At 39.8% G+C, this 26418-nt stretch overlaps 1 protein-coding gene across 2 annotated transcripts; it reads left to right on the top strand.

Moving 5' to 3' along the window:
* The first annotated feature begins 63 nt into the window (after positions 1–63).
* LOC311291192 (uncharacterized protein) lies at positions 64–26418 on the top strand. Of its 2 annotated transcripts, none has more exons than XM_084410104.1 (16): positions 64–2182; positions 2668–2787; positions 3073–3203; positions 9201–9388; positions 9464–9568; positions 9648–9762; positions 9869–10019; positions 11748–11868; positions 12986–13141; positions 13222–13259; positions 13362–13391; positions 17959–18131; positions 23135–23541; positions 25432–25531; positions 25646–25880; positions 25979–26418. In XM_084410104.1, exons 3-16 carry the CDS (start codon positions 3075–3077, stop codon positions 26074–26076), a joined length of 2046 nt encoding a protein of 681 aa, XP_084266230.1. In that variant the 5' UTR covers positions 64–2182; positions 2668–2787; positions 3073–3074; the 3' UTR covers positions 26077–26418. The 2 variants fall into 2 exon arrangements, with proteins under 2 accessions (XP_084266230.1, XP_084266231.1); XM_084410105.1 differs by lacking the exon at positions 64–2182 and adding an exon at positions 2495–2571.

Here is a 26418-nt window from a genome sequence, read left to right as displayed (position 1 = left end):
ATGGCCTCAATCAGGTCTCTTTAACTGACTTCAGCACAAGGGTTAGAGTGTAAATAGATTTGTAGACCACAAGGCCAGTTTATAAGAGTGTGTTTTCAGATATGGTCTTGTTATAGGAAATAAATCCTCGGCCAAGTTGGATCATGTTTGCTTTCACAACCAATCACATTATAGTCTTGACATCATTGAATTTCTGTCAGAGTTGTACAACAGTCAAATACTTTGATTTTGGTTGAAACCAGTCCTGTTACCCTTAGTTTGTTTAACTAGTTTCATGGTAAGAGTCCTCAGTAACATTTAGAAACATAAATAGCATAATTATTCTTAGGGAGTAAATTAAACATCACTTTAGTTTGTAGGAACTGCAACATAAAATATGGTTTGGATTGGAAGAAGTTTGTAATCCAGTGTCTCGGGACGTATGAGGCGAAACACCTGCACGGATCACAGGACACACACACACACACTCACTCACACACACACTAGTCTCACACACTCTTGCAAGCATTAGCTGTATGTCTTTGGGTTGTGAGGAATGACAATATGCAATTTGATTCAAGTTAAAAGCTTCATGCAGATGGTAATTATAACAGGGTTCCCGCGGTGTCTTAAAAAGTCTTAAATTCTGAACTTTAAATTTAAGGCCTTAAAACGTCTTAAAAACAGCCAGATTTTCATCCGCGGTCTTAAATTTCATTTAGTCAGGTCTTAAAGATTTTACCCTCGTTCATTTCCAGAAACGCTGGCCGCAGAAAGTTATTACAAAGTAGCAAAAAAGTATCGGAGTCGCTCGCCAAGAGGCCGTTCACATATCGCGTCTTTTTCAAGCTCAAGTTCATTAAAATGTAGGCGCGCGGACGGCGCGGTGAGCGCGCTTATAATTGAAGCAACGCGCTCGTTTTTTTCCAGGCGCAGCGACATGAAGAAAGACATGAAGGATGCGGGTGCACCCAAACACTACGGGTGTTTTTCTCTTCTCCGTAAATAATCTTGTAACAGAGCTACAGCAAGTGTTTTTCGGCGGTGGAAATCCATTAGCCACTAAAACTGTTTTGTTATTGTGGAGAGCGCAGTGCATGGTTGCATAGCAACGACAGACGCCACGGGAAAATCGGACCGAATTTTACTATTAATAATAAAAGATAAGCTAAACTGTATTGTAAATGTCAGTAAATCATTTTTTATAAAAAGAATGAGTCAAAAAAGATAAATTAAAGTCTGAAATATGTGAGGTTTATCTTTTTATAAAAACCTTTTTTGTCAACTTTATTTGAACTTGTACATGTTAGTATATCACATGTTGCAAGACACTTATAAAATCTGGCTATCATTTTTAATCGTATTATTGTAATGTTTATGTTAGTGCGTATTGATGCTGATTTTATTTGTTATTTGCTGTTTTTTCGACATAAAACTTGGTGAATTGATTTCATTGTGTAGTATTAGTACTTTTTGAACAGGATTCTGTGATAACAGTGGTAATTTTTGGCACTATAATAATTAAATGAAATGTTCATGAATGCCATTTCATCTCTAGTTATGATCAACTATGATCAACTAAAATCAACTAATTATGTGTTTTTTACAGTAGGCCTATAATATGCAAAGTACAATTTTCTATAAAAAAATGATATCTGATTCTGTTCTTTTCTCTGACACGCGTTGTTGGGTCTGGAAGGTTACTAATGTGATTGCTTTATCTGTAAATTAAGTTAATGCTTTTTCAGTTACTGAATTCATTGAAATAAAATGAATTCTCTGATTTGAATATTTTTTTGGCAATGCGTCGTGTAGGTCTTAAATTTCAATCTTTATGGTCTTATAATGTCTTAAAAAGGTCTTAAATTTGACTAACTGAAACCTGCAGGAACCCTGTTATAATATTACATAGTGTTTATAATACATGTTAATATATCAAATTATCTAAATTCAAAATTGTAATATTCAAACTCCTGGCATTTAGTGGGAGTCATATAAACCTAATAAAATAATTTAGTGCCACACAGCAGTGGTCAAAACAGAGTCAATAAACTATTCTATTGATTGCTCCTAATAGAGCTGTTGATTCCTATGGGAATTAAATCACAACCCAACCCTGGAGTCTGTCTAAAAACAAAAGGTCATTCGACACAGAATTTTCTTGAAGGACAAGAGGGGAAAACAACAGTTTTTGATCCAGAAGGTAATTAAATCTCTACCGCCCGTAAATGCTGAAATCATGTCGTTAAAGACATAAATGCTACAGAAAACACCTAGCAACTTTAAACTCAGAGAAGTAGTCTAGGACACTTATAAGAAATAGCATGGTGTGTGTCCAGGTTAGTGTGACAGAAACGGGCTGATCTGAAACATGAGCTCTAATATGATCTGTGTTGCTCAACAAGAGGCGAAGAACAAACGGCTTCACGGCTGGTAAATGTTTTTTCCTCATACATGTTCTCAGTGTACTGGCCATAAGCAGGCCTGATTTGTGTGTCTCTACAAGAATTAATGAGGATATTTGATTGTTTTTTTTCATGTTGAGCTTTATTAAACACACAGTCTGTTCCTGGCATTCACACTCCTTGACACGTAATCATTTAACAATAGACCGAAATACCTTAACAATTCTCACCAAGCCAGTTTGGCCTCCTTTCTTACAACATTACACTAACTTGTTGATGCTAGGAAACAAGATATTTCACACAGGAGTTCTGGACGTTGTCTAATCTACCCAGATTTTCCCAGTTACTGATAAATCAGTGGAGGGAATCTTTCTGGAGGCATCGGGACATCAGGAGGCTTTTGGTACGTCTGATTCTTTCACAATCATGCCAGAGATTTGTCTTAGAGGGACGTAGACAGGCAAACTGGGACAGTTTTTGCCATTGAAATGACCCCTGAATTTGAAAATAAAAATAACACCTTTGAACAAGCTGTTGTGAAATTTAAAGAAACATTTAGGGTTTATCATGATAATAAGACAAAATTCCATAGAGTATGTTCATAGACAAATCACTATGGACTGACTTAGTATCCTAAGTTTACAAAGATTATTCTCAATGGTTCACATGTTGATCACGGCGTGTCTAGCGATGGCTTGTGCCGTGATGAAGGCCAGTCTGTGGATCGTCTGCATGCTTCCACTGCCTCACGTCACTGCCGGATCCATCATCAGCGCAGCGGTCAATGTTGAGTTGCTTGATCAGGACAGATCAGAACAGGTGAGATTCATTCATTACAACAACCATTTCAATCTTTCTTCTGTAAGAGACGACTTGTCCCATGTGTCAAGATTTAAAGCCTCTGATTCAGGCCTCATTTATTTCCTCTCTTTATGGTTCACTATGGAATGTGAGTGGAGTGCTATATGTAAAATCTATGATAATATCTGAATTTTAGTTTTTACGACATGCGAGAAGACATTATGAAGTTTGGCAACATGGCGGCTAAAGATCAGGCGTCTGGCAGGCGCTGCGTGTGGTTCATAAAGCCTCCTATTCTCTCATCAGAATCGACAACAAAATGCAATCTCTCAGTAAAACCCTTTCTATTAAATTGGACTGTAATGTTGTATATTTTAACAATATCGGTAGTATCATTGTGACATTGATATATTAAAGAAAGCAACGATGGTGTTTTCCAACACGCATTGTACTAAATAATGGGAATGTAAAGTCAGCTTGTAGTAATGAAAAGGCTTCAATCAACACATTTTTTCTAACTTTGAATCAGGCTAAAATTGTCTGGGATACACGATGTAAAATGAAAGGATTGTTTGGCGGACATTTAAACATCCGGAGTATGACTCCTAAACGCGAACAACTTGAACATTTACTTTGTAATTCCAATATTGACTAGGATTCTCTAGGATTCTCTAGGATTATCAGAAACTTGGTTAAATTGTTCCTCCTCAGAGTCAGTAGTAAATATGCCTGGATATAATGTTTTTAGAAAAGATGGGAGCAGGGCAGGGGTGGAGGGGTTTTACTGTATGTATAATCACTTTAAAATTTAATCAAATTGAATGGCCAAGTTGGTCTTGAGTGTGTGGATATCTCACTTTCTGCCGAAATGTCTTTTATTTTAATTTGTAGGCCTATCGTAAACCTTCAGCAAAGCTGGATTTTTATGACAAATTGAAACAACTTCTTAACCACTGTGATTTGATGAAGGAAGTAATTATCATGGGAGATTTTAATATTAATTGGAATGAAAGGAAGGAAAGAAACTATTTAAAACCAATAGAACAGCCTACTCGAATAACCGCTCATTCTAAAACTAGATCTTATTGTTTACAAATAAACCTGAAAGAAAACTTTTCAATAAAACTAACAAAGCAACGCCTTTTAAATTCATGTAAAACCACTGCTTATCGTGATATAGTCCCTAAAAATCAGCAACAAAATCTTGAAATAGCTTTAAAAGAGATGGATTTGAGTGAAGTCCTGTGAGTTGAGTGAAGTGTTTGAGTTGTTTACTAGAAGGGGATGGATAACAAAAGGGAACACGTTGTCCTGGGTTAACAATGAATGTAGGACATCGATGAAGGATAGAGATCAGCTCCTTAAAAAAAATCACTGAATTCTGGTCTTTTAACTGATCGATATAAATACACTTCTGTGAGGAATAAAGTAATACAGACTTTATGAAAGGCTAAAGCCAGTTTTTTTATGAACATTATTGAGGGGTCAAAGGGGGATGGGAAAAAATCTGGCAAACCATTAATAAATGAGCAGGAAAACAAAAGAACATTGATAAAAGTTTTGAACTTAAAATTAACAACATTTTAGTAAATGATTCTTTAACTATAGCCACTCATTTTAATGCACATTTTATGAGTTCAGTTGATGAATTAACCCAGCTTTTTACCATCAAAGACAATAGTAATGCAGATGATGTAGTAATTTTTACCCATGCTAAGAATTCTGAAACAGCCTTGATTACTTTGACCAATACAGGACTGGCTTACCAGGACAGGGTTAGTATTGAACACAAAAGAACTGTGTGTATGATGTTTAGTAGAAGTTAGTAGAGTTGGCACATTCAGATGTGTTTCTGAGGGGGGAGGAGCTTGAAGTTGTTAAAGAGTTTATGTTTAATGGGGTTACTTTGCCATGTAAAAAAGTTGTCTAATATTGTCAAATTTAATTTAAAGAATTTTAAGTACATTAGGCCATTCTTGACAGTTGGCGCTGCAAGGTTGTATTTATATTCAATGATTTTTTCACATATCCAGTATTGTTTCAATATTTGGTCATTCACAGGTGACACAACACTAAAGTTTATAGAAACACTGTATAAGAAGGCGATAAAAGCATTGGATAAAAAACACCTCTCATTTCATCACTGTAAAATGATTAAAAAAAAGCATAATTTATTGAGTTTTGAAAATGTAAAAAAGTTCAATTATGCATGTTTCATTTATAAGGTCTGGCATGGGCTTGTTGAAAGAATTGATAAAACAGAGGACAGATTGTGGTATTGGTACCTGTCATTAGAGGAGATTGTGAAGTATCATATAGGCGAACATCTTTTGGTCAGAAAGTATTATCTGTGATCGGGAGCAAATATTATAATAGTTTGCCACAGTCAATAAGACAATGTTCTACTTATCACACTTTTAAAGAGCAACTAAAGAAGTGGCTTATGACAAATCAGGTGTGTAAACATTTTTCTTTGCAATTTTATTAATGTGTTTTGGGTATTGTTTTTTTGTAGTGTTGTGTGCTGAGTATGAGTTTTTGTGTGTACCTGCCTAGGGACTGCGGACGTGAATTAGCAATGTTGCTATAATCCGGCTTGTTTACGTTGTGTATTTTGTGCAAATGTTCATTAACATGCTTTGTCCTTATCAAATAAAAACACACTGAAACTGAAGTGTTACTCGATGTACAAAAAGCAATCAAAAACTGCATGCTTTCACTATGATGTACCCTTCTGGAAGGCAGTAAGAATTCAAGGTAAAAGAAAAATCCACTGGATGATTTCCCCTCTTATTTATCACATTTGCATGATTTCCCAGAATATCGGCTATGTCTCTGAGGCAAAACAGGGGTGTTTCGGTACTGTTGGAACAAATCTGTTGACTCACTCCTGAAGACAGTGACTAACGCCTCCTAAAAGCTATTTTAATTTTAGTTTCATATTTAAAGTATCAGTTTTTTTAAACATCATTTTATATTTCTGTATTCACATTTTTATACAAACATTCATCTTATAGCGTTATTGATGCATTAAATAAAGTATATGAAAAACACTTTAGATGCAAGTTTGGTTTTCAGAGTTCACCATGAAAACCAAAATATTGTTGGCATACAGGGTAATCTTATGTTGGTTATTTGCTACCGTTAACCCACAAATATTAATATTTGTTCTTATAGCTTCTGCCAACGGTTGGAGTAAAAGACTCTGAAGACTCCTCTCCCAACCTTGAGTGTAGAGGAGCGACAGGCATTAGTGAGCGCGGCAGAAAGAGCTTCATTAAACAATAGCTTGACACATTTTTTTGAGTAATACTGTTTTTATTGCATTTTCTTAAACACTTACACAACAAGGTACATCACATGTCTGTAACATCACATATAATGTACAAAAAAAAAAAAAAAAAAAACACACCGGGGCTCATATTACATGAAAAGTGCAATAGCACAAACCAACATTGGATAATAAAGTATGTACTTTGGAAGTCAGAGTTAACAATACACTGCAATCAGTAATAGCCACAGATAAGAGAAATAAAATAAAATAAAATAGGGTTAGTGCAAATTAAAATATATTTTCGAATGAATGTAATACCTAATCAAGCATTTTGTTCCTCCTCTATTATATTGTTCATATCCCCTTGCTCAATAAATAACAAAAAGGGACTCCAAATCCTCTTAAATTGGTCTTCTTTACCCTTAAGAATATATGTTATGTTTTACACTGCAATGCATGAAGATATTTCTCTTAACCATCGAGTTATAGTAGGCCTTTCTATCTTTTTCCAATAAATGGCGATGAGCCGTTTGGCATGTAGAATACACATGTCTACCAATACTTGAGTGTCCTTTTTAATTTTCCAGTTATCTGGATGAATACCAATAATGAAAAGCCCAGGATCCAGTGGCAATCTCACTGAGACTATATGCCATATCATATTATTAATTTCTTTCCAAAACTCTTTTATTTTATCACATTCCCACATACAATGAATTAATGTGCCTTTTGCACTGTTACATTTAAAACAAGTATCTGGTATGTTGCTATAAATTTTGTTTAGTTTTACCGGAGTTATATAAGTACGCATAAGCCAATTGTACTGTAACCGTTTTAGTCTACTGTTAACTGTCTGTGTTTGAGCTTTTGCACATGTTTGCTCCCATTTTTCCTTATCTATCTTCAATCCAAGGTCTTGTTCCCACATGGCTAATCTGGATGTAGATGACTCCTGAGAACCTAGCAATAACATGCTGTATAAACAAGATATGTGTCCTCCACCAAGGCTTGGTTTAGACACACATCTCTCCAGATTAGTTAGCTCTGGCTCAGCGAGTCCTTGTCCCCGGGCAGTACGTATAAAATTCCTAATTTGCAAATATTTATAATAATGTTTTTTAGGGATTTGGAACTTATCAGTAATATCAGTAAATGACATTAGAACGCCATCTTTGTATAAATCTTTAACTTTCCACAGACCATTCTGAGCCCAGAGTCGAAAGCCTAAATCCTTTTGACCAGGTACAAAATGATCATTCCCCCATATTGGGCTAAATACAGATAGAGACTCTTTTTCCTTTAGATGAATTCGTACTTTCCCCCAGACATTAATCATGTTCAGTACTATTGGATTAAATGATATTCCACTCAAATTTTTCTGTAATACTTTTATATTGGCTGAATAAATATACAAGTTAAAAGGAATCTTCGATTTCACAAATAAATTTTCTATTTCTAGCCATTTAGGAGGAGCACTTGCTGAAAAATGAAACATTATGGCTCTTAACTGGGATGCCCAATAGTATGCTTGAATATTTGGGAGTTTCAATCCTCCCCTATCGTATGGTAGGTAAACCAAAGATGTCCGGACTCTTGGGTGTTTATTATTCCAAATAAACTGGATAAACATTCTTCGTAGAGTGGTGAAAAATGAGGTAGTGGGGGGCAAAGGGATATTTTGGAAATAATAAATTATTTTGGGTAGTGTATTCATCTTTAATATATTAATGCGACCGATTAATGAGATTGGTAAACCTGACCATCTATCTACAGACTTAGTAATTGAATTTGTTAGGGCATTGAAGTTCAGTGAGGTTATTTTTTCTATATCTGCCACAATCTGGAGTCCTAAGTATGTAAATGAATCTGTAACGTTAAGACTGGAAGTTAAGTATGATAATTTTGACTTTTACTCTTGATTAAGAAATAAAATAGAGGATTTAGACTGATTTATCTTATAGCCAGAAAATTTCCCGAACCTTTTTATGAGACTGAGTAAAGCTGGAATAGATTGGCTGAGCTCTGTAAGAAATAATAAAACATCATCTGCATATAGGGATATGCAGTGTGTTATTAAGCCGATCCTAATTCCACTAATGTTGCTTTCATCCCGTACTGCAATAGCAAATGGTTCAATTACCAAGAGAAACAAAAGTGGTGACAGAGGACATCCCTGCCGGGTGCCTCTATTTACTTTGAAAGGCCTTGAAATTATTCCATTGGTCAGAACCTCTGCTGTAGGGTGTGTATACAATAACTTAATCCATGAGCAAAAAACTTCCCCAAAACCAAACCTTTGTAGAACCTCCCAGAGGAAAGGCCACTCCACCCTATCAAAGGCCTTCTCTGCGTCTAAAGATAAAATTGCTGTATCTGGAGAACCCTTTTTATGATGTAAAATATGAAACAACATCCGTACATTGTGAAATCCCTGACGGCCTTTCACAAATCCATTCTGATCACGGTCCACTATATTTGGTAAGACATTTTCTAGTCTTTTTGCCAATATCTTACTAAGTATCTTTGTATCAGAGTTTAGTAATGAAATTGGACGATAGGATTCACACTTTGTTTTTAATTTGTTGGGTTTAAGAAGGAGCATGATCAGTGCAAGCGTGACACATTTTAATAAATTGACGTTTTAACCACATTGAAATTTTAAAGGGTCTTAGAGTTTTACGTGCCGGATATGATAGCGGAGGGTTATAGATAGGGTTAAAGTGCCGTGTCTCTGCCTGCAGGTCAGGGCTCATTACAGTCTGGTGTCCACTTTGCCCTGTCCAGCCCTGGATGAAGTGTGTAATGAAGTGAACTGCCTCGATCAGCTCAGCTCTTCTCCTGTGAAAGGAGCTTTTCCTTCTCCCGGCTGGTGCCTCCGTCAGTGGCAGAAAACCATCCCTCAAAACTACACCTCTACTTTTCAGCTTGGGTTTGTGATTACAGACTGTCCAAGTAAATGACCTGTGGAGTGAATAAAATATAATATGTTGTGTTCACTCTTCAGATATGATGGAGCCGTGTCACTGTATTCAAGAGCAGACCTGTCTGTCAGACCGGACACTAACCGTATTAACCAGCCTCCATATGTGGCGCTGCCTCCTCCAGTCAGGTAAAGCCCTGCAAACACACTTCAGAAATGCACATAGAAAACATACTGTATGTTTGAAACATGTATCTCTGTATACCAGGTTAACAGCTGGTTGTCCTCAGGAAATCCCGGTAAATGTGATGGATTTGGATGGAGATGAGATTCGCTGTCATTATGAGGAGAATGGCCTTGGTGAATTTATGCGCCTTAATGAAGTCAGTCATCTTTACCTTTGAATATTCAGTTCAATTAAAGTGTTTTTTTAATTTGCAAGTTATTATATTGTTTCTTCCAAACACCCATGTGTTTTAACCCTGAAAGGAGACGTGTACACTATTGTACGAAGGCGGAGGGTATTTGGGTCAGTATTCAATACAGATCATGGTGGAGGATTTTCCTTCGTCTGTGAAGAACCAGATTCACAACGAGGCAAAGCCTTTCTCCACTGTATCTGTGCATCTCTTAATAACAGGTTAGCATTTCATCTCAGTCTTCACAATGAACTAATGAATTACAGTACTATTTTTTGAAGCCTTCAAAATAAACACATTCAACAACATCATTACTGAAAAATATCAGTGCTATGGGCCAAAATACTGCATATATACAGTATACCAATCAAGTTTTTTATAATAATAGTACAAAATAATAGAAGGTATGAAATAATTCCTTTGCTTCCATAACACAAATGAAGTATTGATATTGAAAATCGATAGAAATTTAATATATTCAAATTTATGTCAAATCAAAATTTTAGAGTATTTTCCTAGATTCCAGCTCTGAACACTTTCCTCTCAACCATCTTCATTAATCAGCACTGAAGATGTTCCTATGTATGCCTACACTTGCATTACAGCTTAAGCCTTAAGGATCAGAAGGTTTTTACATGTAAAATATATAGATAATAGACATTAGATAATATAGTTAGATTTGTGTATGTACACAAGCATAAACTTTTCTGCTCACCAGCCACTGTGCCTAGAGGTTTTCCAAAGTTACGAGCCACTCAGCATTATCACTGGCCACAATTTAGACATCGATACCATAGGGAAAAACTGCCATATAGATCTTTTTAATATTATCTCATAATTTGGCATCCGGCTGCTGTCATTTTAAGGCCTGACGCATTATACTGTATTATATGAACTTTGGGTGTGAGCACATGAGTAATGAGTAATAATAATAATAATTCGTTACATTTATATAGCGCTTTTTCTGAGACCTCAAAGCGCTTTACATAGATGGGGGAATCTCCTCAACCACCACCAATGTGCAGCATCCACGACGGCAGCCATATTGCGCCAGAACGCCCACCACACACCAGCTTACTGGTGGAGAGGAGACAGTGATGAAGCCAATCAGTATATGGGGATGATTAGGAGGCCATGATGGACAGAGGCCAAGGGGCAGATTTGGCCAGGATGCCGGGGTTACACCCCTACTCTTTTTCGAAGGACATCCTGGGATTTTTAATGACCACAGAGAGTCAGGACCTCGGTTTTACGTCTCATCCGAAGGACGGTGCTCTTTTGGCAGTATAGTGTCCCCGTCACTATACTGGGGCATTAGGACCCACACAGCACCCCCTGCTGGCCTCACTAACACCTCTTCCAGCAGCAACCTGGTTTTCTCAGGAGGTCTCCCATCCAGGTACTAACCAGACTCAGCCCTGCTTAGCTTCAGTGGGCAACCAGTCTTGGGCTACAGGGTGATATGGCTGCTGGCAATTAACTGCGGGATTGAGTAATATTATTGCTCAATCCGTGCAATCCCACGCTGAAATTCAAGCCCTATAACACCAACAATATTCATCCGGACCAAATGAAAGGAGTGAGTGAGGGAACGCAGGTTGGTGTGTCACTCGCTGTCAGAGAGATTAGAGAGCGAGAACACACAGCTAGTATAGTGTATCCTGCGGAAGAGTTTCAGATATTTCTGTATCGATATGTATCGAAAAATCTATATTTTTGACAACACCACACGGCACTTAGTCTATTATTTCAGATGCCTTTTTAAAAGACTACAATTTTAAAATGTATATTATATAAAATAAAAAAATTCAAGTGGCTAGTAGGAGTGACTGTTAATGTCAAGCCCTGTACACAAGTAAGAAGACAGATAAGATAGGGCTGAACCATGCACATTTGTAGGCAGTTTTACTGTGTGTTACTATAGATTTCTTGGTTATGTGTTATTGCAGTTGAAGGGGGAGCCGACTGCTCCACTGTGCCCGAGTTCACAGGAGTTAGTCCAGCAGGGGGCGCTGTGATCCACGTCCTGCCCTTTGGAGAAGTCCATCTCATTATTACTGTGGACTCAAGGTACGCAGACAGGGACAGTTATATTTGGACATATCTAAAGTCCTTGAGTCGTTTCATGCTCAAATCAATTTACCGAAAATACAAATTTCATTAGAAAGGAATGTCATTCTTATTTCAAATGCTTAGCCAAAAATGAAAATTCAGTCATTTACTCGACCTCCTGTTGTCCAAACCTGTATGAATATCTTTCTTCTGCAGAACACAAAAACATCAAAAGACATTTTGAAGTACAGTTGGAGTGCAACCAAGAGGTCTTCTTGAATTGCCCTTCTTTCTTAAACCAGACATCTATAAATTCATTCTTAAAAAAGAAAATCCTGATCCAGTAAAATTAGTCTGACATGACAAAAAAATGTCACCTGACTGGACCCTAATGTAAATGTCAGTGATATCTGCACAGATGTGCTGCTGTCTAGGACGAGTGCTTAATCTTCTGCAGTCAAAATACTCTTAATAATTTGGCCGGTCTCAGAAACAGCCATCAATGTGCCCTGTGGACCTGGGAACTTCTGGTCCTCTGGTTCAGGTCTGTCTCTGTAGCCTCACATATTCATCAAATATGTCAGAGTGGCACCATTTCAATACATTACTTTCCTAGTCATGGTGCTCAACTGCACTCGCAGCAAAACTTATTGGCCACTGACTTCCACACGCCTCTGCACTTGCTGTGATAGATGTCCTCTATGGATAAACCTCCTATTCAAGCTCATCAGTGCTGTCTCTGTCCAGCCATGATCCAGGCTAGATTTATTTTTCAGTGGAAGACACTGTCAGGTAACAGCGTCTTCACTCGGAATCCCTTTAGATCTCGTTGCACTTTGCAAAGATGGAATTTCCTACCTTTCCCCTACATTTTACAGATCATTTCACTCCTTCCAGAATGAACACTTTTGTGTATCAATGCCTGTACACTAGACATTGTAGTGTGTAGTTATTTATTTTTGCAATGCTGTTTGGTGAAGCCAGAAATGTCACAGGTCTAATTGATTATATGTACGTATAATTAGTACTGTTATGAGTAAAGGGAGAGAAGCTTGAAGATAGTTTCAAGCACCATGATAATTCTTTTGTCATTGTATCAGTTGATTTTATTTTAATTTAGTTTTTGTCATTGCAGTGTGTCTGAAATTGCTGTGATTGGCCCACCGGGCCTCTTCATCTCCCCAGTGGAAACAGGCAGGAGTTCCCAGAGCTCCGTCACACTGTCCTGGGTCAGAGGTCCTAATCAGCTTGCTCATCTGCTGTCCATTTGTTTTGCTGCAAATACTCAGAGGTAGCAAGGAGCTCACGGAGTCAACCTGAATACTTCATAAAACCAATTCACGTTAAAACTCTCTTCTGTTTGTTTCACAGCCTGCAGTCTCGCATCAGGTGTATATGGCTACAACAAAGTAAGGCTGATGTACTCCATGTTTTCCTAGTGGTATTTTAAAAAACTAGCGATAGGAGGTCATGCCTATAATCTTTATTAATCTCGTATCACTCTCTTTCAGCACAAACAGATCCTTTGCCTCCAGGAACAGGTAATAATTCATTTGTTTGCATGGCAGCACTGTAATATTCCACAATTGTTTCGGCCTGTACTGCTTAATGTGCAAGTCAAGTCAAGTCACCTTTATTTATATAGCGCTTTATTCAAGACAGACTCCAGTCGTTTTGTAGATACTGTACACCTCAGGTGTTGTAGTATTCCTTATCTAATACGTACAGTAACACTGACAGACATCCATAAGGAAATTGGCAACCAACTACACCTTCATTAAAGAGCACATGGACACTAAACTGTCACACAGCAGAAAACACTGGAATCAAAACATAATAGTGCACTGTCCTGCTTTTATCAGTGTATACATCACAATACACTACAGATGTGCTCTCTATTTCTGATTTCTGACAGATAAAAAATGTGACCTGCAGCAAATGATGTTCATTGTTTCCATAGTGGATTGATGATCTTTCTTAAATCTTTTTGCATTCTGGTTTTATTTTTTATTGATTCGTGTGCACGGCTTTCTTTCTGTAATCAAAAAATGCAACATTTTATTTGAACAGAACCAAAGACTAAAACCTGAACTCATCAAAATCTATGACACAAAAAACTGAAAACGTACCTATGCACGAGCAAATCTACCCATCTCATATGTATAAAACTGCATGACTTGTCAAAGCACAGGCCTGTCTTTGAAAGCGTCCACTCACTTGTTATAAGCCTGTCTCACTGTCACGTGTCAGTGTTTGTTTGAATTTTTAGTAGTCACGTCTTCCTTTGTTCTTTTCCCGCCACTCCTTTGTATCCATGGTTACTGTCATTTAGTTCAGCAGTATCACCTGTGTTTAGTTAATCATCATCATCTGTCTCACCTGTGTTCTGTTAATCAGTGTAATCTGTGTTTGTATTTAAGTTCTGCCCGTTCTTCGTACGTCGCTAACTCAGTTAGCTGGATTTGATTGTTGGTGATTTGGCATGATCTTGGATTGTTTGGTTCTTCGACGCTCATCCTGGACTTGCTATCATAGCAACATGTGCGCAAGCTTAAACCTGCTCGGGAGCTTATTTCATGTTAACAGGATTAGACTGGGGCTTTATAAGCGGAGCTGACACGGGAAGTCCAGTGCACTTTCTGAGATATATATATTTTTTCTCGTGACTCGTGAGTTAAGCATTTTTTTTTTTTTTTTTTTTTGGCTATCGCAATTTTTATATGAAGATCATGCAATCATGACCATGCCGATTACAGTATATGTCACTCAGGCTTCACTAACATGATTGGTACCATAGACTATAGGCTAGACCATAGACTGCCATCAAGGCCTCAATGAAGGGGATTATGTGAACAGAAAGGCGGTTCACAATGTAAATGTGCAGCCCAGTTACTATTGTGATTCTTAATATTCCAGATTAGTAATATTATATCAAATAAAAAAAAGGCAGTTGACTAAAATCTTCCATATCACAAATGTGAAAGCAAAATGGCCAGGATCTGTGCATGACTCAAGAATTTTCAGAGATTCACATTTATGCACATTTGTTACGTCCCTAAAATGGCTAAGGGCATGAGGGAACACAGCATAAAATAATATAGATAATTCCCGGATTAGTTAACCTGGTTAACGTGTTAAAGGTGCTGGTGCAAAAGGACACAAGGACTAAAATAGGGTTTGAATCATGAAAATGCTAATATTTATTTATAGCACCAACGTGCACAAAAGAAAGAGACAAATACCGTGCCCAGGGAGTAGGAACCTGAGCGTGGCTAAATTAAAGAAATAAACAAAACAAAACCCACAATCTACATAACTACATTCCCATCCCCACTAAACTACTACAACAAGAAAAAACAAAGTCGATGGCGCTCAGCACGCCTTACCTAATCTACACTACAAAAAAACCAAAACATACAATAGTAGCACCCGCTCCTTACCTGATGTATTAACACGGGTTTCCCTCGGTGTTGCATAAATGGAAGTCACGTGACATACTTTCCTACTCACTACTCCCTGGCCGGTTATAAAGCAATATACGGAAAAAAAACGTAAGGACTCAAGTTCAACGTAAACAAAAACAACCACTGAGAGAAAACAAACGATTAACTCAAAATATAAACGGTAGATAACAAAACACAAAAAACAAGGCACGCCACCGCGTGACCCAAAATGAAAGCCAACAAAGCTCCTTCTCTCTCTCCCGCTTCCAAGATGTCTTATCAATCACAAGTTCAGTATGGCGTACCACAGGGCTCAGTACTAGGACCGCTGCTGTTCACTCTGTACATGCTGCCATTAGGAGATATCATTAGGAAACATGGAATTAGCTTCCACTGTTATGCCGACGATACTCAGCTCTATATTTCTTCACGCCCTGACGAAACTTACCAATTCACTAAATTAACGGAATGCATAGCTGATATAAAAAATTGGATGACTCGTAATTTCCTACTTCTAAATTCTGAAAAAACAGAGATTCTAATTATTGGACAAAAAACTTCCTCACGTAATAACCTAGAATACTGTCTAACACTCGATGGCTGCTCTGTTAAGTCTTCGTCGTCGGTTAGGAACCTGGGTGTGCTCTTTGATACCAATCTTTCATTTGAAAGTCACGTGTCCAGTATCTGTAAAACCGCATTTTTCCATCTTAAAAATATATCTAAATTACGTCATATGCTCTCATTGACAAATGCGGAACAATTAGTCCATGCGTTCATGACCTCAAGGCTAGATTACTGTAATGCTCTACTGGGTGGTTGCCCTGCGCGCTTAATAAACAAACTACAGCTAGTTCAAAACGCAGCAGCTCGAGTTCTTACCAGAACCAGGAAGTATGACCATATTAGCCCGGTTCTGTCAAAACTGCACTGGCTCCCTATTAAACATCGCATCAATTTTAAAATATTGCTGATTACTTACAAAGCACTAAATGGTTTAGCTCCGCAGTACTTGAGTGAGCTCTTAACGCATTATAGTCCTTCACGTCTATTGCGATCTCAAAATTCCGGCCAGTTGATAATACCTAGAATATCTAAATCGACTGCTGGCGGTAGATCCTTTTCCTATTTAGCACCAAAACTTTGGAACAGCCTTCCTACCATTGTCCGGGAAGCAGACACACTCTGTCAGTTCAAATCTAGATTAAAGACACATCTCTTTGACAGAGCGTTCACATAATACATTATAGACTTCTATAATTCAATATTAGGCTGCATAGATTAGGTCAGCTGGAACCGGGAACACTTCCCATAAATCCTGATGTACTTGTTACATCATGAGAAGAATGGCATCTACGCTAATTTTAGTGTCTTTGTTTATCCCAAGGTTTTCCCGCAGCCTGCCGGATCCAGGCCGTTTCCAGATCTGATGAAGGACCTTCGCCTGGACCCGATGTCAACGCAGTGCTGAAGTGCCAACTAGTCTCTCCCTATGGAGGATCCCTTTCCCACTCTACAGATAACGCGTCGTCGGGAAAACTCAATTTGCGTATCTACCCCGAATTGATAAAATAAAATAAAATTCTGAATCAAAACTATAAGGAAACACCAGTAATTTGTTTAGGCTTGGTTTGTAGGGAATTCCAAACCTGCACACATATATTCAAACGCACATAACTATAGAACCCGTTCTTAATGCGCATCTGAACGCCATCAGCGTTTCTCACAGGTTCGCGTTTAAAGTCTGTGTAGAGAGAATGGTGTCGTCTTGGCGGCCCTAATTTAAAAACAAATGATCGTTGCGACGGAAGCGAATCAATCAAAACTAGCTTTAGCTGGAAAATAAAATAACTTTATTAAAGAACCGCTATAAAGCCAAAACAATCTTACGTTAAATTATACATTTATCTCTGTAAAGCTGCTTTGAGACAATCTACATTGTTAAAAGCGCTATATAAATGAAAATGACTTGACTTGACTTGACTTGACTTCCGGTCTACGTCAGTCTCTTATAGTAAGGACACCCATTCAGGTGTACGTCGTAATGATGATGGACAGCCAGCAGCCCCGCCGAATAAGTGATAAAAACATCTAACATGGCCACTTCTAACGGATTTAAATTGTCTGCTACTTTTTGCCAGCCCTCTCTCCTGGCTTTTGCAGACTTTGAGGTGTTCCCTGGCATTTTAATTAAACATTAAAATTCCAAATAAACTTCGACTATTAGTTCTTGCTCTGCTGAGGAGAAAAACTGAGCGCGCTCTTTGGCCACGCCCACGCTGAGCAGCCAATAGCAGCGTTGCTGATCAATGTTTCTACTATCGATACATATCCCCTTTTAACCAGCGCATGAACGCGCAATTATCTCAGATAACTCAATCCAGCGATACTAATCCTATCCGGCAAGTGTGTTCGAAGAACCGAGTTAGCCGGATCATGATTAGCACGATGATATCATCTTGGATGTCTCATTTGATCTCGGATGTTTTAAGCAACATACGAAGAACGGGCCCCTGGTCTGATCTCAGTCTAACCCTCCTGTGTATAATTACTAATAAACCTTTGTTGTGGAATTTTATCCTCGTGTCCGTCTGCCTTCCTGCACCGTGACACTCACCCTCATTATGTTCCAAATGTAAGAATATTTCTCATGTCTATTTGTCAGAGTTGAAATGCAAGGAGCGGGAGCTTCAGATGTCTCTAGTGCTGCCCATGTCCTTCCTGGAGAATCTACATGTCTCTGACCTCCAGCTGAATGATCCGGCATGCCCAGTGTTTTACAACACAACCCATGTGACCACCACCTTCTCTCTGACGGGCTGTGGAACCAAGAGAATGGTAGGAAATGTTCTCACTTGGCAGATAGATGTAGTTATTAGTGTCTTTGTATTTCTAGCAATAACAGTTAGGGTTAGGGTTTATCTTTATCTAACTTTATCTATATATTTTTTTCTTTGTACATTTATCTTTGTAAATGCACTGAGCTGGTGGATGAAAACATGTCAGAGTTCTAAACCAACTTGGGATTTTTTTTGTGGTTATCCCAAAAATGGTTTTTTTTTTTTTTTTTTTTTTGCTGCAACTCATAATGTAATAACTGCACATAATGTAATAAGTATTAAAATAATATGATAAAATGTAATTTAATGTTATGTTATTCACATAACATAATAGGAAAATTTCTAGGAGAACTTTATTACATAATGAACACACTGTAGCAACTGTCAAAAGTTTACAATGTGATAGATGCACATAATGTATAAGCGAAAGATGTTTATAATATACTGTTCTTTTACAATCACTAGGACCAATTTCTCTACCCTTTTCAAAACTCTTCACACAGTGATCACAACATCAGTCTATGTGGGATAAACTGAGGATAATTTATCATTGCTTTGGCAAAAAAAAAAGAAAAAAGAAATGCATTAATTATTTTACACAATCACCACCAAAACTCTAGGAATCTACATGCCAATCTACACATGATTACATACTCCTTTCGTTTTGTATTAAATTAGGTTTTGAACTTAAAACAGCAATTTGCTACATTTCTACAGTAATACAATATTGAAATATTATCCATATCTAAAAAAAAATCAAATACTATCAAAGCAATTAGATGTAGAAGAACACCTACACAAGTGTTAGTCTTTCAGTTTCATTACCATCTATAAAAAAACATGGACCATGTAACAAACTGCAGTGAATTCTTAACAGCAGAGAGTATCATGCTTGTTTCGTAAAGAAATGTTACAAAAGAAAACATTGAATAACGAGTGTTCCCTTTCAATATGGTTCACTCGTATTGCACCAGTTTTTAACTGCCGCTTATGGGGGAAAACTCCTGTTTTCTCCGAATCCTGAAGCCTGATTGGTTCACGTCTGTGCAAGTGCACAGACAAATGGCATTTAAGCCCGCCGAAATGGGAGGGGTCGGTTGCCTATATAGGCCACAGAAATGTCAGATCTCGTGAGAATCTTTCTCCTTCAGTGCGAAGATCATCTCGCTGCTCCGAAGAAGACTTAAACGTTCTTTAAGCAAGCTGACCAAGCGTGTTCCCCTGTGGTTCACCAGCCCACTCTGGATGAGCTCTGAGTGCGTCTCTTGCCTGGGCTTCGCCCACGCTGAGGCGGCGCTTCTGGATTCCAGCTGCCCACACCGCGAGAAGCCGAACCTTGCCACGCTACGTTCCTACTTCTCCTTCCCCTCTTGAGCCGAGGCGAAAGAAGAAACGACGCCGCCAAGCTGAGCAGTGAAGCGGAAGAAAGCCCAGTGCCCGCGTGTCTTGCTTTCCCCTTACTTTGAAGAGTCACCTGTGTTCTTCACCCACAAGGATCAACGGCCATCATCTGGCGCGAGTGGCATGATCTCATTCGGCGGATCTGAGGAAGAACTGGACTCGATGTCTCTGGCCGCCTCTGACTGTGAAGTGTTGGTGTACTCCGGTGATGACTCCGCCGCCTAAGCAGAGTGATAATGCCAGCCTTGCATAGACTCACTAAAGCTGTTGAAGAGCTAAGCTTGGACTGGTAGGCCCCAGAAGAGCCCGCCCGCAGCCGACTCGATGAATGGGTCCTGCAGCCAGAGCTCCACCAGCGCCCAGCCCAGTGCTTCCTGGAGGTCCATCAGGAACACACAAAGACATGGCACTCCCACTACTCGGCACGCATCCATTGTTCTTCTTCGGCTGCTCTCTCCACGGTTCCGGCTCCTCTCTGCCCGCCCACAGCTATCAGCCCGAAGACTAAGCCCTCTGATCCTTCTAAGCTCTGCAGGACCACGTCAGCACTTTCCTCCAAAGCGTTCTCTGGTGACGGACAGGCGCTACACACCATGGCGTTACTCTAGGTTTACCAGAGCAAACTTCTGCACCGTATGGATGAGTCTGGACTTGATCTGGCTATGTTTAAAGAGAATGATTTGGCTCCGTGCGCAACTAAGCCACCGCCCAAACCATCGGCCGCGCCACAGCCAGTCTAGTGGTGCTGGAGTGTCACTTATGGCTCAATCTCACTCTGATTAAGGACGTTGACAGGACGGCTCTTTTAGATTCCCCTGTTTTCCCGTCTGGCTTATTCGGCTCCGCGGTAGGCGGCTTTGCGGAGCATTACATCGAGGCCCAGAAGTCATCGCATGATATGCGTCACTTCTTGCCTAAAAGAGCCAGCTCCACCACTGCCTTTAGTCACTCCAAGATGGCCCTGCTGACCCAGGCCAGCTTCACGACCCAGCAGTGACCCAGGCCAGCCTCAGCGACCCAGTCCAGCTTTACGACCCAGCAACGACCCAGGCCAGCTTCAGCTTCAGCGACCCAGTCCAGCTTCACAACCCAGCAGCGACCCAGTCCAGCTTCAGCTTCAGTGACCCAGTCCAGCTTCACAACCCAGCAGCGACCCAGTCCAGCTTCACAACCCAGCAGCGACCCAGGCCAGCCTCAGCGACCCAGTCCAGCTTTACGACCCAGCAACGACCCAGGCCAGCTTCAGCTTCAGCGACCCAGTCCAGCTTCACAACCCAGCAGCGACCCAGGCCAGCTTCAGCTTCAGTGACCCAGTCCAGCTTCACAACCCAGCAGCGACCCAGTCCAGCTTCACAACCCAGCAGCGACCCAGTCCAGCTTCACAACCCAGCAGCGACCCAGGCCAGCTTCACGACCCAGTCCAGCTTCACAACCCAGCAGCGACCCAGGCCAGCTTCAGCTTCAGCGACCCAGTCCAGCTTCACAACTCAGCAGCGACCCAGGCCAGCTTCAACTTCAGCGACCCAGTCCAGCTTCACAACCCAGCAGCGACCCAGGCCAGCTTCAGCTTCAGCGACCCAGTCCAGCTTCACAACCCAGCAGCGACCCAGGCCAGCTTCAGCTTCAGCAACCCAGTCCAGCTTCACAACTCAGCAGCGACCCAGGCCAGCTTCAGCTTCAGCGACCCAGGCCAGCTTCACAACCCAGCAGCGACCCAGTCCAGCTTCACAACCCAGCAGCGACCCAGGCCAGCTTCACGACCCAGTCCAGCTTCACAACCCAGCAGCGACCCAGGCCAGCTTCAGCTTCAGCGACCCAGTCCAGCTTCACAACCCAGCAGTGACCCAGGCCAGCTTCAGCTTCAGCGACCCAGTCCAGCTTCACAACTCAGCAGCGACCCAGGCCAGCTTCAGCTTCAGCGACCCAGGCCAGCTTCAGCGACCCAGTCCAGCTTCACAACTCAGCAGCGACCCAGGCCAGCTTCAGCTTCAGCGACCCAGGCCAGCTTCAGCTTCAGTGACCCAGTCCAGCTTCACAACCCAGCAGCGACCCAGGCCAGCTTCAGCGACCCAGGCCAGCTTCACGACCCAGCAGCGACCCAGGCCAGCTTCACAACCCAGCAGCGACCCAGGCCAGCTTCACAACCCAGCAGCGACCCAGGCCAGCTTCACGACCCAGCAGCGACCCAGGCCAGCCCCAGTCGAAAGCAGAGCCGGAAGTCAAGTCACACCTCCGCCCGGCAAAACGCTAACCATTTTATGAGTGACAAATTGTTTGTTGGGTGAAAGAATAAGTTGATTTGAGAAATGAAGGTGTTTTTTTTAGTTTTAGTGCATTTAAATGTGAACTGCTGTGCCAAGATGAAAGTTTCTTAGGAGAACTGTGCAGTTTTGAAAAAGTGACGTAAATATTGAGAAATGGGTCCTAGCAATTGTAAAAAAAACTGTAATAATTTTCTCTAATAATATATTTTATAGCATAATATAATATATAGCATAATTATATCATAACACAAAATGGGTAATTTGGATTTAATATACAGTGGTGTGAAAACGTGTTTGCCCCCTTGGTAAATATGATCAAATATGGCTGTAAAAAATAAATCTGCATTTTTAATTCTTTTGATATTTTATTTTAAAAATGTGCAAAAATCTAGCCTTTCATTGAAGTAAAATAACTGAAAGTGGGGGGAAAATCACATTATGAAATAAATGTTTTTCTCCAAAACACGTTGGGAACAATTGTTTGCCCCCTTTTATTAAATACTTTTTGCAACCTCTTTTTTCCAAGATAACAGCTCTGAGTTTTCTCCTATAATGCCTGATGAGTTTGGAGAACACCTGACAAGAGATCAGAGACCATTCCTCCATACAGAATCTCTCAATCCTGTGCTCCGTTATAAGATTTCTAGAACAGGCTGTCAGGTTTAGATTTTTTATCTGTTGGTATTTGATCGAATCCGTGATGCTGTGATGTCATGTATCTGAACAAGATGTCCAGAACCTCTGGCAGAAAATTAGGCCCACAGCATTAAAGATACAGCGGAGTATTTCATTTTACACATGGGTTTTTCTATGGTCAGATGAAACAAAAACATTAGCTTTTTTGGCAGCAAACCCTTAAGATGGGTTTGGTGCACACAGGGATACAAAAGTACCCCATGTGGCTAACCCTAACAGGAACAGAACCAAACCAGAACAAAACATAATCCTGACACAAAAGTAGTCAATACAATTGATACCTGTTTGTCTCTTATTCAGTGATGTAAAATTGTTTGCCACTACAGTGCGCAAACAGTTAACTTAAAATGTAGGTCGGTCAATCAAAACGGCCCACATTCTAAATGGGCATTGAACAACCAAAGAAATATCACCAGGTAAATGCCCAGTACAATTATACGAAATAAATTTAAAAGAAAAAATGACAGAAAAAATGTTTATATATTTCTTGGAGTACAGCAGAGAAATTAAAATCTTAAAAAAGAATGATGAGAGTTAAAGAAATTATAGGAACGACATAAGGTGTGAGTGGTGCTTCTTTTAAATATTTCATTTTAATTTCATTTGATTTCATTGGTCTGTCATCTTTGATATTTTTCAGCATTTAGGTTCAGAATTGCTGTACACCAACACTTTACGCAGCATCAATCCTAACTCCACTATAAGCCGTGTTGCCACTCTCATTCTCCCACTCGCCTGCCGGATTCCCGGCCAACGAGTCAAAGCTCCAGCTTTTAAAATCTCCATACCTTCAGACGTGGAGATGTTTGGTGCAGTGTCCTTCTGGATTGAGTTCCACTTCCCCGGAGAGGGCCCTATGGCCGCTGAGACGCGTCTGCCGCGCATGCGCAGTTTGGCTCGAGAGCTGCGGTCTACAGGCAGGATGGAGACGCTGGACCTGCATGTGTTTTCCAACTGCTCACTGGACCGTACTGAGCTCATGGTGGGCAGTTGTGTTGAGTCAGACACACAAGACTTTGTAAACACACGACCTCTGCTGAACCACGGGTTAGTATCAACATTAGCCCTGACAAAGACTGAATCTGTTACTCAAATTACTTCTACTGCTAATAGTTATTAGTGTTGGTTATTTTAACAAGTTCTCAGAACGAGTGACCCAAAAAAATATCATAAGGACTTACTTTAGGCCTGTATGCAACCACCCACAACACCCTAAAAGGCGCATAGCAGCACACTAAAAAACACACTTAAGCCCTATTCGGACGGGACTAGTTTTCCAAACGACGTTTGAGGTACAATTCTTATCAACCTACGTCTGTGATTTCATGTACGGATTCGGACGGGACTAACATCTCCGTTTTTATTACCGAGGTCGGAGTGTCTGTGTTTTACATGTGGGCATTGCAGAAGATCACGTGTTCAGAATGCGTGGATTGCGTATGAAATTTGATCAAATGTATTTTGAAATTAAGTACTTTTAAAATTAAGCATTTTGAAATATAAAGTAAAACGTCCTAACGTATTTAGTGTTTTGTAAACATTTTATAAAAATTGTAGTATAAAAAAACTAAACATTTATCATCATGATTTTATAGAACTGGGTTCTTATAATAAACCCACTGGAATAAAAAGTTTTAATTTATATAATTTACACGTTATGTAATTAAGTGCAGAAATGAAAGTAATCTTACCTGAAACTGATATTACAGTAGCCAGTCTTAACAGTTTACGTGATTTGGCTCTTCTTGTTGATTTCATTTTTTTATTTCTTCTCAGTGTCCCGAACACATCTACATCCATTATCGGTGCGCAAAAAGCAGAAACTTGAATACCGGCGCGATAGCGAGAGATTGTACGGTAGCTCACGTTGACCAAAACACACAAGAAAAAGCGTTTTGGAAAAAAACATTTTCGGCAATCACAGACATTCGCATTCGGACGGGATTAGATTTCTCCGAGGAGCGCCGAATTTGACGAAAAACAGTAGCTAATTTGCTCTGGAATTTTTACAGAGGTTGTGTGAGAAAAAGACAGACATGGCAGATTCGGACAGGATTAAAATCTCAAAGTACGTCTGTGAAACAGAAATTTCTCTAACTTCCCCCTGTGAAACTAGTCCCGTCCGAATAGGGCTTTAGAAACCTTTTGCAACTGCATAGCAACACCCGGCAACCACCCTAGCAATGTGGCAGCACCTGGACCAGCAGCACTCACTCATTTTCTTCTTCCACCCAAAACACTGACATGTTTCCTGTCCTGTGCCATTTGTGCTATAGATATGAATATTAAAAATAATGTGGCTTGTTGAGGAGAGATAGATGTGCAGTTTTGATGATATCCCCCTTAATCTCATTTACACTGACTTACACTGATGGCATTCAGTCTCAGGGCCCTGTCTTGCACCCAGCGCAATTGACTTTGTACACAGACGCATGTATCATTCCTATTTTGCACCCTATTTTGACTTTTCCCTCCACAGACGCACGTCGGTAAATTAGGGAATGAACTTGCACTTGCTGGTGCTATTTTGCAGTTCCAGAAAACCATTCACGTTCAGATGCTATTTTAAGGGAGCATGTTTAGCCATAATGTAGCGTGTGCACAACGCGCACAGATCATTCAGATCATTAAAATAGGGCCCTCAGTCTCAATCTCTAAGCAACACAATATAATAAACACATGATTGTAACATAGATATTAAAGTGTAATTGTAGAAAGCTAAATTATAGTTTATTTTATAGACAAAGATTCAGGGCACCTCTAATTCTTACTCAGTAGTTTTTGTGATATAATTGGTGGAATCTCAAATGAAGATAATTCAGATTAAATAGCCTTTCCCTTAAATCTCTCATCTTGTTTCATGTACTTCATGTTTTTTTTTTTTCATGCCTTTCTCTTTCCATCATAAATCTGTTCACCCAGCTCTCTATCTTTCAGCTGTGCAACTGGAAATGGAACCTTTGAGATCTTGACGTCAACTTCAACTGCTCGAATTTACCGCTTGGATCTCAGTTCTCTGAGTGTAATGGGAGACACTGTATGTTTCATTATCGGTGTTCTCAATATGCTTGATAACCTCTATGTACATTCTATGTACAGGTGGATCCTTCTTGCATGTCTGTTGTTAAACTCTGTTCATTTGTCTGTCTAGATGTATGTTGAGTGTCTAGTGCAACTTTGTGTTACCACCAAACAAAACCAGAGATGTCCTGATCCATGTACGGAAATGACAGACAAGACTTTAGTAAACAGCATTCTGACCCACAACTACACTGTCCGTTCAGGGCCTGTTAGACTCATAAAAGCCACAGAAACCAGCACTACAGCCGCTAAACCAGTTGCTCAGCCCTCCATTAGCCAGGTCGCAGCAGCTTCTACTTCTCAAAGTAAGTGTTTTACACGCTAATACTGTTATAGTGCACATACCTGTGTTCAAAGCCTGACACAGCTCATATCAAAGTATGTTTGTTCTTCTCTGTTTCAGCTCTGGATAGAGGTGCATTCTGGGTAGTTGCTGTGTCATTGGTTGTGCTGCTTCTTCAGGTCATGGAGAACTTTGTTGAGCAGTTCATCACTGACTAATCAAAATCATCTTATTTGATCTTTTTTAACCACCACTACAATGTTTCTTTATATACCCTTTAGTCATGGAAAAAGCACTTATTGCTTCATACACAACGTACTACATACTTTTACTCTTATTCACAAATTTTGTGACAGCATCAAGAAACACATCAACACCTCTTCCAGTCTTTTAATTTTGACCAACTATAACAACATTATGTAATTTCATAAAATGATACTTTTATTAACAATAAAGAAATCAGTAGTTCAGTAAAGAATGACAATTCTGGCATTTATTCACCCTCATGTTTTTCCAAACCCATATGAAGGAATAAAAATGGAGAGATTTATCAGAATGTT

Source organism: Rutilus rutilus, assembly GCF_951802725.1.
Source record: "Rutilus rutilus genome assembly, chromosome: 5".
Lineage (NCBI taxonomy): Eukaryota > Metazoa > Chordata > Actinopteri > Cypriniformes > Leuciscidae > Rutilus > Rutilus rutilus.
This window is presented reverse-complemented; position numbering and strand designations above follow the sequence as displayed.